Here is a 13,155-nt window from a genome sequence, read left to right as displayed (position 1 = left end):
CAGCAAAGGAAACAATCAATAAAACTAAAAGGAAATCTACAGAATGGGAGAAGATATTTGCAAATGACGTATCTGATAAAGGGTTAGTATCCACAAATATATAAAGAACTAATACAACGTAAGCACCCCAAAACAAATAAACTAATTAAAAAGTTGGCTGAAGACATAAACATATATTTCTTCAAAGGAGACATTCAGATGGCCAACAGATACATGAAAAGATGCTCAACATCACTCATCACTGGGGGAATGCAAATAAAAACTACAATGAGACATCCCCTCAGCTGCCAGAATGGCGAAAATCAACAACACAAAAAACAGCAGGTGCTGGCAAGGATGCGGAGAAAGGGGAACCGTCTCCCGGTGTTGCTGCGAATGCAACCTGTGCAGCCACTGCGTAAAACAGTATGGAGGTTCGACAAAAAATTGAAAATACAACTCCTCTCATGATCCAGTAATTGCACTACTGGGTATTTACTCAAAGAACACAAATACAAATTCAAAGGGATCCATGCACACCGATGTTTGTAGCAGCATTGTTCATGATAGCTGAGATCCGCAAGCAGCCCAAGTGTCCATCAACAGATGAGTGGATAAAGGAGATGTGGGGTGTGTGTGTATGTGTGTGCGTGTGTGGGGAATACCATCCAGCCATAAGAAATGAAACCTTGCCATTTGCATTGACATGGATGGGGCTAGAGAATATTATGGCAAGTGAAATGTCAGAGAAAGACAAATACCGTATGATTTCATTCATATGTAGAATTTAAGAAACAAAATAAATGAACATGGGGGGGGGGTGAAGAGAGGCCGACCAAGAAACAGACTCTTAACTACAGAGAACACACTGATGGTGACCAGAGGGGAGGTGGCGGGGGGGGGGGGGGGATACGTTACATCGGTGATGGGGAATAAAGACTGCACTTATCATGATTAAAGAAAACAAAAGAAATTTAACAGAGTTTTATAAAAGAACAGTCTCCAGGCACCCCTCACACTTTCAAAACTCTTGTGTGACTTTGCCCAGTGTCTCCGCCCGAGTGGGTGTCAAAAAGTACATTTTGATGACCTGTCCCCTCATGCTCAGTCGTATCTGTTTCACTCCCTCAAAACTCCCCCTCAAAGGGAGAGCCTCGGCTGGATTCGGTTTCTAAGTCGCAGCTGTCCACACCTCCTCGACACTCCCATTCCCTTCTCTGGCTCTGCTGTCCCTTGAGCAGTCTCTGCTCTGACCCTCAAGGTCACGGTCTTCTCTGGCCCCTCTTTCCAAATTCAGTCTTAAGCCAGACTAGAAAGCCCCCAACCGGAAGGCCCCACCCAGCCCCCTACCCTCCCACCCAGTAGCGGATAGAAGGCAGCCTCCGAGGGTGAGGTCGTGACCCTTACCCGTCCGTAGGCGACCCCCCGGCCAGCCTCAGCGCGCCCTCAGCTTGCACCCAAAGGCCCCGGGCCGCTGGCGGTCACCCTTTTCTCCCCACCCGCATGAGCCGAGGATCGGCCGAGCTGCCTCCGCCAAGGGGATTGGCTCAGCTCGGCGCCGGCTCAGCCAATCGGCGCTCATAATGTGATTCTGTCCAATGAGGCCAGGCCTCGGCTGTGAAAGCACAGCCCCCTTGCCCTGGGCCTGGCCTTTGTCCCCTTAGCCCCACCCACCACGGCTCCCCGCCAATGGGGAGCAGCGGCGGCGAGCGGGCTGCCAATGGGGAGCGGAGCCGCGCGCGCGGGGCGGTGGGAACGGCGCCGAGTCAGTGTGTACGTCGGTTGCCGTAACAACGGGCCGCGGAGTCCATCGGCAATGGTGAGTGGGGGCCGCCCTTTGGTGCCCCGCGGCCAGGGGCTGAGCCCTTCTCTGGCTTCGTGTGGCCCTGCCGTCGCTCCCGCGCCGCTCTCGGCTTTGGAGTGCGCCTACTTCCTCTCGGCTCGTTCCCGGAAGGGTAGGGTAGAGACGTCGGCCGCCACCTGGGCCTGCGGCCCTGCGCCGCCTCCCCTTCGTTCAGTCTGCGCCCACCCATCCCTCGGGCGCGCGTGGCCTTCCCCTGCCAGCCCCCGCGTGACTGCCCCTGGTCAAAGAATACTCGGGTTACCCGCAGGCCCTGACCTCTCAGACCCTGACCTCCTGGTCGCTTCGTGCTACCAAAGTTTACCCACAGACCTGGGAGGAGGTTTTTTATGTTTGATTGTTAACGTGCATTCTGAATAAATACAGGGATCTTTCGGGAGACGTTTTGATCTAATTAAAGTAGGCACAGACCTGCCGAGTGGATGGAATTTTATTATACACCTTAGCAAAGTAGTAATATTGGGCCAAATGTAGAAGTAATCGCAAAGTTGGAGTACAGAGAGGAGGAATACTGCGAGCCAATGTTGTAAGGGCTTTTCTCGAATTAGGATCGCCAAATTCAAGGACAGCCGATCATCTGTACAGTTATCCACAGTCAGCTCCCTGGCTGGATCTCTTTGGGGATGATTTTCAATAAGAGATGTGCAAAGGAACACGGGATCTCCTTGCTTCTACAAAGAACAGGAAAAAAGAAGGAGGGATAGCGGTGCACGGAAAGATTCATTGTTTCCAGTAAAGCCCTGTTATCTCTCCTATTAAGCAAAGCTGTGGAATTGCTTGGTGTAAATATTTTATGTAAATATTTGTAACTATTTTATGTAAAATATGGATTGCATCACTTAATATCGTACTTCTGTGTTTGTAAAACACCTAAAGGCCTCTAACTTTAAGAAGGCAAGCATGGCATCATCTGCCCAACGAAAAAGGATGAGTCCTAAGCCGGAGCTGACTGAAGAGCAGAAACAGGAAATCCGGGAAGCTTTTGATCTCTTTGATGCTGATGGAACTGGGACCATAGACGTAAAGGAACTTAAGGCAAGCCCTTTACATTCCCACTGTACTGCCTTGCTTTCCTCTACTTCTTTCTCTTCTTTCCTTGTTACTGCTCTACCCCTTTTGCCCTCTTCTCCCTGCAAAAAGTTTTCCTGTTTTTCTATTCTCCTGTCTTTATTTACCTGAAGTGTTATAAAATAAAATTGAGCACATATATCAATCTGCATAACGCTATAGTGTTTCCCAGTCATTTTAACATGATTGTGTCAGATGCTGGCCTCATGCTCTCGCTGTCATTTTTGTTCCTGCCAGGTTTTGATGTGCATATTGACATGATCCTGTTTTCATTGTAGGTGGCAATGAGGGCACTGGGCTTTGAACCCAAAAAAGAAGAGATCAAAAAAATGATAAGTGAAATCGATAAGGAAGGGACAGGAAAAATGAACTTTAGTGACTTCTTGACTGTGATGACTCAGAAAATGGTAAGTTACTAGGATAATCAGCCTATTTTCCACCCATATTGGTGAACAAATTTGAATCTAGATATAAAAATGTCTTCACTGAAGAAAGGTTAATACCAACTGGAGAGTTCTGCTGAAAAAGGGCAGTTCTTATGACTGACAGGATGCTTAGGTTCTGTCTGGCTCTCTTCAAGGCCACAGAATCACAGGAAAAGTCAGTTTACCCTTCGAGTAAGAGATCTGCTGCTGTCACTCTTTTGTGATTATTTTTTTCCAAGTGATGTGTTAACGTGCTAACCACAAGCAGTAAAACCTGTAAACACCAGCAATATTGCACTGCCTGCCAAGATGAAATGCCTATACTTTAAAGGTCAAAATTCTTTTCTCTCTCGTTTCTGATTCTGGGCGGCTCTAGCCTGAGGGCAGGTGACTTCTGACAGCTGTGTTTTCTACTACACTGGGAATTTGGCCTTTCAGCACTTTCATTTTTTTTCTTTTTTTCTGATTTTATTTTTTATTTTTTTATTTTTATTTTTTGGAGTTCGATTTGCCAACATATAGTATAACACCCAGTGCTCATCCCGCCAAGTGCCCCCCCCAGTGCCCATCACCCAGTCACCCCAACCCCCCGCCTACGTCCCCTTCCACTACCCCTGTTCATTTCCCAGAATTAGGTGTCTCTCATGTTTTGTCACCCTCACTGATATTTTCACTCATTTTCTCTCCTTTCCCTTTATTCCCTTTTGTTGACTTTTATATTCCCCAAGTGAATGAGACCATATAACGTTTGTCCTTCTCTGATTGACTTATTTCACTCAGCATAATACCCTCCAGTTCCATCCATGTTGAAGCAAATGGTGGGTATTTGTCGTTTCTAATGGCTGAGGAATATTCCATTGTATACATAGACCACAGCTTCTCTACCATCGTCTGTCGATGGACACCGAGGCTCCTTCCACAGTGTGGCTATTGTGGGCATTGCTGCTGTAAACATCGGGGTGCAGGTGTCCCGGCATTTCACTGCATCCTTTCAGCACTTTCAAGGTTGAAGTCACCCATTCCCTAGTGCCTCACTTGTCCCCATTTTATTTTTTTTAATATTTTATTTATTTATTCATGAGATACACACACACACACAGACACAGAGAGAGAGAGAGAGAGAGAGAGAGAGGCAGAGACACAGACAGAGGGAGAAGCAGGCTCCATGCAGGGAGCCTGATGCGGGACTCGATCCTGGGTCTCCAGGATCAGGCCCTGGGCTGAAGGCAGCGCTAAACCACTGAGCCACCGGGGCTGCCCATGTGTCCCCATTTTAAAGGATCCAGAGGATCAAGAAAGACTATAATATGTCACTTGAACAATCCACCCCACTCCCCTGAGTGTCCTCCCACCCAGGATGTATGTTTATGTTCCCCTTGGGCCATTACTTTTTTGATGGCTTTTTGGCTCCTCTTTTGTGTGGCTTGTCTGTGCTCAACTGGCCTGTGGAAAAGTAACTCCTTGTGTGTCTCAGGTCACAGGTCTATGCCTACTCTGATGATTCTTTAGCTTAGAAAACATCTAATCATACCTCTATATTTTTTGTCTGTATTAATTTAAGAGATCAGGAAGCCTAATGTTCTGTAACTACCTAGTAAAGCCATCCCACATTGAAGGTGGGTTCCCAAATTGCTCTGCTTAGAGTTCTTTTTTTTTAAATATTTTATTTGAATTCAATTTGCCAACATATAGTATAACACCCAGTGCTCATCCCATCACATACCCTCCTCAGTGCCTGTCACCCAGTTTCCTCATCTCCCTACCCTCCACCCCTTCTGCAACCCTTTCTTTGTTTCCCAGAGTTAGGAGTCTCTCATGGTGTGTCTTCCTAATATTTCCCCACTCAGTTTCAGAGGGGTTCTTTCTATCTTCAGCTTCCTTTCAGGAATTCCTGGAGTTTGAGTTCTTGGAGATTTCCTCTCTTCCTCTTTCAGAGTACCTGGGATCCCAGTAACTCTCTGTGATCTCATAACAAGTTAAATGCCCTCTCTTTCCTCCCTGTGTCTCCCTACCCCCTCCAAGAGGATCCCTCTTCCACCAGCTTAAGCAGTATATTTCCCCTAGCTTTAACTCTACCCTCTACTCCTTTTTCTCTTTGGTTTGTACAGAAAGAATGTTTTAAGTCACTCTTTTATATTTCCTTTTTAGCCTCCGTGTTGATAATAATGTCACTGAGTTTGTCCTCTTCTACCCTGGATGATGTTTGATCTCCTGTCATAAAGGCCATCATCAAGACCACGTAGAGGGGTTAGGTGCTACTGTGGCTGCTGCATGAGTAACTGCTCCTGTGTTTTCTCTTTACTTGTTAAGTCTGAGAAAGATACCAAAGAAGAAATTCTGAAAGCTTTCAAGCTCTTCGATGATGATGAAACTGGGAAGATATCATTCAAAAATCTAAAACGTGTGGCCAAAGAGTTGGGTGAGAACCTCACTGACGAGGAGCTGCAGGTTTGTGAAGCATCATATTGGAACTCAATTCCTGATCAGAGCCCCTGTATGACTTTTCTGAGTTATATTTTCTCCAATGTGAGCCCCACTTTGAAGGAAACGTAGCGTTCTCTTGTCCCTCTGTTGACCACTTTATTTCCCCTTTGATAGCATGACAAACCTACGGGCCCTGCTCCCAGAAAAATGGACACTTGTACAATTTTTAAAAATATTTATTTATTTATTCATGAGAGACACAGAGAGAGAGAGAAAGAGAGAGAGAGAGGCAGGCAGAGACACAGGCAGAGGAAGAAGCAGGCTCCTTGCAAGGAGGATCCTGGGATCAGGCCCTGAGCCTAAGGCAGACGCTCAACTGCTGAGCCCCCAGGGGTCCCAACACTTGTACAATTTTACTTACTATTTTAAGTTTTAGGAATCCCAGTGGTCAGGGTGATCTTCAGGTTCCCTTCTCAATGATATGTGTGTGTGTGTGAGACAAAGCATTGCTTGATTTTCAAATCACTTTTTGGGAACCAGGCTGTTACAAAAAGTGCACATTTGCATTGGGTGGACCACAACTATCTATTCATGTGATGTTAGAAAGACTATTGTCCAGTCATATTTGAGTTTAGTTTATGAATGAATCTAAGCTGAATCCTTATTGTCCTGCAGGAAATGATCGATGAAGCTGATCGTGATGGAGATGGAGAAGTCAATGAGCAGGAGTTCCTGCGCATCATGAAAAAGACCAGCCTTTACTGAGCTCAGTCTCTTGCTTTCCTGTTGTGTGAAACCTGGGTTCTGAGAATGTAAACTATTTTCTCCTACTGACCTCCCTGTTTAACTTTAGTAACAATCTTGAATATCTTTTAGGTATTTGACAGTCTTCTTTGACATTTCAGTTCTCTGTAAGGTGACCTGCTGATTGCTTTAATTCCCTGAAGCAAAACGAGAGCACACTAGGGTGGCAGAGGGGTCTTAAAGCTTTCACCCACCTGCATTTCTTTCTTGTATCACCTCACTATTGTCATACATTTCCACGTGTATACCACCACAGAACGACTTCTTAGACAAGCACATGTTGTACCCATGCCACCAGAAGCAGGGGGTGTTCCTTGATGTTTCTAGTTCTTTTTTTTTTTTTTTTGATGTTTCTAGTTCTGACACCTGAGTGCAGTTTTCTCTTTTATATAACCCAGTGAATTTACTCACTTGTATTTGGATGTGTGTTTGTGCTATTTGTCTTAAAAAATAAAGCCTTTCTTATTTTAAGCTTTTGTTCTCTATGGATGAGTTCTTTAGCCTTGGCTGTAAGTTAATCTAAACCAGTATGTTGAAGGCAGCCCCGGAGATCCCAAACTTTTTCCCAGCCCATGGACAGAAGATGAAATTATCCCTTACTATTGATTTGAATTGTTTCTTGCCTTGGGAGTTTGTCAGGGTTAAAAATAGCAGTTTCCATTTCACCTCTACCTAAATGCTGCCATAACAATAGTTTGGGCACAGCATAAGGCTGAGAGGCCTGTTGGTAATTTGTGCTTAAACAAATCAGGGAAAGTCAAGTTGCTGTGACAGTAGGTTGAATGTAGCCGACCTCTGGCCAGTGTCTCAAAATTAAAGTCTGCCTGAGGCTGATGGTGGAGAACAAAGAGGGCCAAGGGGAGATGGAGAGAATTGGTTTCAAACTTTTGGGGAGCATCCTAATCCCAGGATAGGGTTGCCTGATTTAGCTAGTAAAGAGAACACCTAAGCCAATTTGAATTTCAGGTCAATTTTTTTAGCACAAGTATATCCCACTTGGACTTTCTGTTTATGCATTGTTGATCTGAAATTTAACTTTACTTGAGTTTCCCGTATTTCCAGTGGTAATCCCAAATGGGGAACAGGTAAAAAGGCATGACCCTCATCCCTGGATCCTGACATCCTGGAGAACTTGGGCACCCTCCAACATTCGCCTGCAGGGGGATCATTCCCTGAGAAACCCTGGCATGTGGTGAGAGGAGCCTAGAGCAGCCTCAGACCTGAGTCCTCTCACCAGCTCCGCCTCTTCCTGGCTGCTAACTGGGGACAAGCTCCTCATCCATGTGCCTTGGATTCCTTGTCTGTATAGTGGGGAGAAGAATTGTGCTTAAGTCAGAGTCGCAAAGGGCCCAGGGTAGACTCACACAAAGGGCCAAGAAGGCATTTCAGAAGTGTTTGTTGTCAACCTCATTTCCTTGGTCTGGTTGTCACATAGCTTCGTTGTTAGATGTGGGTCTTTGAAGCTTTTGTGTTTACTGTCCCCCAAAGCTGAGTTGACAGCATTTACCGGGAGGGTTTGACCTTTGTCATACTGCTGTTTTCTAATAAGAGGCGTATGATCTGATAAAAGACACACAATATTGGAAAGGAGTGAGAAGACTGAGCCTGACTTCCCATTTTACTATTAACTGCCACCCTGGAAACATTCTTATCTCCTCCTCCTTAATGTTCTCATAAATGAAATAGAATCAGGAATGGGGGGGGGGAGGGAGAGCGAGAAGTAACGTGTCGTCAAGCATAAAAAAGAAGCATCAGGTGCTCATCATATAGGTGCCCGCCAGCCATTTGAAAACGGGTTTGCCGTTGCTCAGTGGAGGGGATGGGGACAGAGGGAGGGATCGGTGGGTGTGGGACTGGCACAGAAGGTCACATGGGGGTCAAGAATAGGGGGACAGAGAGGCAGCTGGGACCACTTTGTGTGGGGGCAGAAAAGAGAGCTGCAAGGGAGTGGGGGAGTGTGGATGCAGAGAGGGTCAGTTTATGTAGGGCTGGACCAGGTAGTTGAAGGGAAAGGAAGGGATGGGTAAGAAATAGTAGGAGAGGTCAGTGCAGGTGCAGATGATGCAGAGAGTTGTAGAGCGGGTGGAGGGTGATGGGGAGGGAGGGGGCAGAGTCAGCTCAGGTAGGGATGGACTAAGAGGGGTAAGGGAGATGGCAGGGGGTGGGGACAGAGAAGGAGAAAAAGTTTCTGTGACATCGGACGAGGGAAATGGAAGAGGAGTAGTGAGGTAAGACTTGAAGCGGGTAGAGTGCATAGGGAAGGTGAGGCAGAGTAGGTCAGGTCCCGGGAAGGATCTACAGAGCTAGAGAGGAATGCAGGAGGCTTCGAAGGCAGAAAAAAGGAAGCAGAGTCTACTAGAAAGTAGCGTAGAGTGCAGTGAGGAAGGTAGGAGAAGTCAGTCCAAGTGGGGACATTTTAGAAAGACCCTGGAGAGGGACGCCTGGGTGGCTCAATAGGTTAAGTGGCTTCCTTTGGCTCAGGTCATGATCCCAGCGTCCTGGGATGGAGACCCACATTGGGCTCCCTGCTCAGCGGAGGGAGTGTCTGCTTCCCTCTCCTTCCTGCTCATGCTCTGTATTGCTATCTCAGTCGCTGTTTCTTTGTCTCTCTCTCTCTCAAATAAATAAATAAGATCTCTAAAACCAAACCAACCAAACAAACAAACAAAACCCAGAAAGATCCTGGAGAGTGAGAAGGGGCTGAGAAGTAGAGGGCCCAAAGTCAATCCATGAGGAGAGGAAAAAGTGATTCAGGTGAGCGGGGGGGAGGGCACAGAAAGAGAGCAAGGGTTGGTTTCTATGTAGATGGTCCAGCACTGTAGGGGCTTGGTGGTGGGGTGCTTGGGGGTGATGGGGAGGTGGAGGGAGCAGAGGTCAGTTTTCATGGGGCTGGAGGGGTGTGGGGTGGGATTTGACACCCAGAGCACAAAGATTGGTTCATGACAATTGGGAGGAAAGGGGGGGGGAAGAGATTCCTTCACGTGGAGTTGAGGGGAATGCGAGAGAGGTTAGTTCATGTGAGGGTGGAGTAGAGAAGTTTAGGGTGTGGTAGGATGGAGAGCAAGAGAGAGAAAGAGAGAGACGAGGTATTCCGTGTTGAGCTGGGTATTGGGAAGGAGAGGGAGATGAAGCTGGTTGATGTAAGATGGACCAGAGAGAGGCATGCGGAGGTAGTAGGGATGTGGGTAAAGAGGAAGCAAAAGTGCCTTCCTATGGAGCTGGGGCAGAGAGTTGGAGGGGTGGAGGGGTGGAGGGGTGGCGGGGTGGGGATGAGAGGGAGCTGAGGTCACTTCCTACAAGGATGCAGCAGAGAGATCCAGGGAGATGGTGGGAGTGGGGACTTTAGGGGAGGGTTGGAGAAGGAGAAGTCAGTTCCTGTTGGGCCTAGAGGACCTTCTTAGTAACTCAGGGACATAGGGAATTTCCTTGAAAGACCTCTCCAGTGGAGTAGTCTTTTCTTTGCTCCAAAGTGTTCCAACTGCCAGCAACAACTGCTTTAATCCATAGCCGTATCAGGCTCGATAGGAGTAAAATCTATCTCAGAAAGTTGTTTAAAGAGAGGAGGGAAGTCCTTGGCTTTCAGACCTGGACTTGATGCTGGAACCAGGAGGTTGATAGGGCATGACAGGGCAGACATGTACACTGGCTGCCCTGGGGTACCTCTTGGGGTCTATTTGCCTTCTATCAGATTTTACATGCTGATTTTTGTCACACTTTCAAATACTGTGAGTTTTGCCAACACACTGCAAGGGAGTGATACACTCAAAGCAGCCCTTTGCCAACAACCACAAGTCAGCCGCACTTCCACAGTCATCCTGAGACACACTGAAATGTCGCTTTGACTAGAACTGCTTGCACCCTCACGAAGCCAAGTTCCCCCACAGTCCAGGTACCACCTTTTTTGGAGCCCTCCATGGCCTTGTAGCAAGTGGCTCCCTCCTCCATGCCGTGTCTCAGCACCTGCTCAGCTCCACATCCTATATTCTAGAGGTCGCTGGCATATTGCGCATCTTCAGCTGTGGCAAAAGCAATCAGTCTGCATTGATCACAGCTGTAAAGCAGTGACACCATTCTAGCGGGCCATGCTGTGACATAGTGGACACATTTAGTGACCCAAATCTTCATCAGTGGCTCCTAGAACTCTCATAGAGGCTCCAGGTTCATTTCTAAAACGTGACAACCACAACTTGCTTTCTCTAGCTTTTCCCTGCTGACCCCCAGTCTTCTAAGTAACCACTGCCTTTCTCCTGCTTTCTGATTGCTACCACTTAGAGGCTTATAATTTCCATTTCCTTTTTCCTCCTTGCCCCAAATGTCTAGTAATGTCACCAAGATGACTCTACAGTAGTCACTCTGATCCACCCCTTCCTTTTTTTATTTCTGAAGCTAGCATGTCAACCCAAATTTGGGTTGCTATAATGTCCTTCCTTCCCTGCCACGTGGCCCCTGGGATCTCTACGATGCTGTGTCTGCCCCATCTAGACTTCCTGGCAACTGTTCACTCCCTGGAACCCCTGGGATCCAGCAACCTTGCCACTTGCCTGGATTTCCTGCCATCTCGCTTTCCTATCCTCCGGCCTTTTTGAGCTTGAAAAATCAATCCTCTTGAAAGAATATGCCAACAAAAGAGGATTTATTTTCTTTCAGAAAGTTGCTCTTTTTCTTCCTTGCACTGACTAAAAAGCTTTTTACTTATCTGTCCTCAGCAGTTTTTGAAAGCCTCAATCCATTTTCAGCTTTAGCCTCCCTGAGACTTTTCTTTGGGATCCACATCATTGCTTTTTTTTGAAAATGCATTATTAGATGCGTTCTCTCCTTCTATCTTTTACATTTATTTATGTATTTATTCATTCATTCAGCAAATACTTAACAAGCATCCAGGCCTTGACTCAGGCCCTGAAGTGAAAGAGACACACACATGCTAGCTTCATTGGATTTACACTAGTGCTAGTGAAGGATTGAGAGGGGGCTATTTTAGACAGGGTGGCAAGGGAAGATCTCTCTGTTGAGATAACATTCTAGCAAAGACCTGAAGCCAAGCAGAGATCTGGGGAAAGAGTAGCCAGGCAGAGAAAACAGCAAGTGCAAAGTCCCCGAGGCAGGTGCGACCTTAGTGTGAGTGGGGAAAGCAAGCCAAGTGCAAAATGCCAAGTTGCAGAAGGAGGCAGGGGTTGGGTAAGTTAAAGTCTTGTAAACACCCCAAATGAGGGTTATGTTGTATAGGTTGGTGGTCAGCACTGGGATCTGAGCAGGAAAGTAACATGCCTTACACTGGAGTCTCACACTGGCAGCTGTGTTAAGAATTGCCTACTGCAGTATATATCTTTTCACAGTATGAGCTCATTTAGAGGTCTCCCTGGATAGTTACATGGCTGACTTAGAAAAATTTTTTTGAATTTGGATTGAGATTGAGAAATTTCTGGGGCAACTTTTGCTCTGAAATGCGAAGTGAGAGAGGCAGATTTCTCCTTCTTAGAATCCCCGTCTTTCACCAGCCACATTCCTTCCCTTCTAGGGTCTCTAGCAATGGGATCACAAATTATGCTCTGTGCTATTTTGCCTTCTGCCTTTTTCCTCCTCAGGTCCTCAAAATGTCATTATTATTTTTTCCCAAGTTTTGGTTATTTTCTCAGCCACAGCCAGTTCTTTCTTGCTGGTCACGTGTAATAGATCATTCTAGGGACAGTGGCTTTATTAACTCCCAGACCTAGGGTTTCCGAAACCCCTTATGGTTTGGAAAGGACTTGATCCTTGCATTATCAGTGTTGGGCATGGATAATTATTATCCCATTTTACATATAAAGCAACCGAGGCTCAGGAAGTTTAAGCATGATAGCCAAGATTTAAGCTCAGAGTTTCTGACTCTAAACCTCATGTTCTTTCTACTCTATCACTCTTTTAAGTAAGACAATTTGCTTCTTATTTCAGTGACTTTAAATACTCTTAAGTGGAAACAGGTTGGTTTATCCATTCTCTTTCTCTCTGGTTTGGTTTACATTATTTCTATCTTAATTTCTCATTTAGAGTTTTGATTGCCTACAACACCCACTAGGACCATTACTTAAATGCATCACAGCTTCCTGCTATGGGTTTAGGCCCCCAAAGAGGTTCACATGACCAGTGCAATGATCAAGTTTATGTATCAACCTGACTGGGTTACAGGTGCAGGTGTCAAACATCATTTTAGGTGTTTCTCTGATGATGTTTTTGGATGAGATTAACATTTAAATCTATAGACTGAAGGAAACAGATTGCCCTTCCTAATGTGGGTGGGCCTCATCCAATCAGTAGAAGGTATTAATTAAACAAAAAGATTGACCCTTCCCCCAGTAACAGAGAAAGAATCCCTCCTTTGAACTGGAACATTGGCTTTTTCCTGCCTTCTGACTCAAACTGAAACATGAGCTCTTCTTGGATGTTGAGCCTGCCAGCGGTCAGACTAGAACTAACTACACCATTGGCACTGCTGGTTGTTAGACCTTCACAATCAGACTGAAACTTACAGCATTGGCTCTCTTGGGCCTCCAACTTGATGATTTGCCCTGCATCTCCATAATCGTGTGAGCCAACTCCTTATAATCCATCCATCCATCC

The 13,155-nt window shown here is 46.2% G+C and overlaps 2 protein-coding genes across 4 annotated transcripts in view; one reads left to right on the top strand and one right to left on the bottom strand.

The window, feature by feature from the left end:
* The window catches only part of NSDHL (NAD(P) dependent steroid dehydrogenase-like), a 33,827-nt gene extending 32,340 nt beyond the window's left edge, over window positions 1-1,487 (bottom strand). The window contains exon 1 of one of the 2 annotated variants that reach the window (XM_055338689.1): window positions 1,387-1,487. The gene's annotated coding sequence lies outside the window, so the exon portion shown is untranslated. The remainder of the gene's footprint in view (window positions 1-1,386) is intronic. The other variant, XM_055338690.1, reaches the window with a different exon arrangement.
* Window positions 1,488-1,707: 220 nt separating this feature from the next.
* On the top strand, window positions 1,708-7,032 carry CETN2 (centrin 2). 2 transcript variants are annotated; one of them, XM_055338272.1, is made up of 5 exons: window positions 1,708-1,798; window positions 2,717-2,875; window positions 3,187-3,315; window positions 5,644-5,781; window positions 6,433-7,032. In XM_055338272.1, the coding sequence occupies exons 1-5, from the start codon at window positions 1,796-1,798 to the stop codon at window positions 6,520-6,522; spliced, it is 519 nt and encodes a 172-aa protein (XP_055194247.1). In that variant the 5' UTR covers window positions 1,708-1,795; the 3' UTR covers window positions 6,523-7,032. The 2 variants fall into 2 exon arrangements, with proteins under 2 accessions (XP_055194247.1, XP_055194248.1); XM_055338273.1 differs by lacking the exon at window positions 1,708-1,798 and adding an exon at window positions 1,799-1,934.
* Window positions 7,033-13,155: the final 6,123 nt, after the last annotated feature.

Source organism: Nyctereutes procyonoides, unplaced genomic scaffold (genome assembly GCF_905146905.1).
Source record: "Nyctereutes procyonoides isolate TBG_1078 unplaced genomic scaffold, NYPRO_anot_genome, whole genome shotgun sequence".
In the NCBI taxonomy this organism is placed as follows: domain Eukaryota; kingdom Metazoa; phylum Chordata; class Mammalia; order Carnivora; family Canidae; genus Nyctereutes; species Nyctereutes procyonoides.
This window is presented reverse-complemented; position numbering and strand designations above follow the sequence as displayed.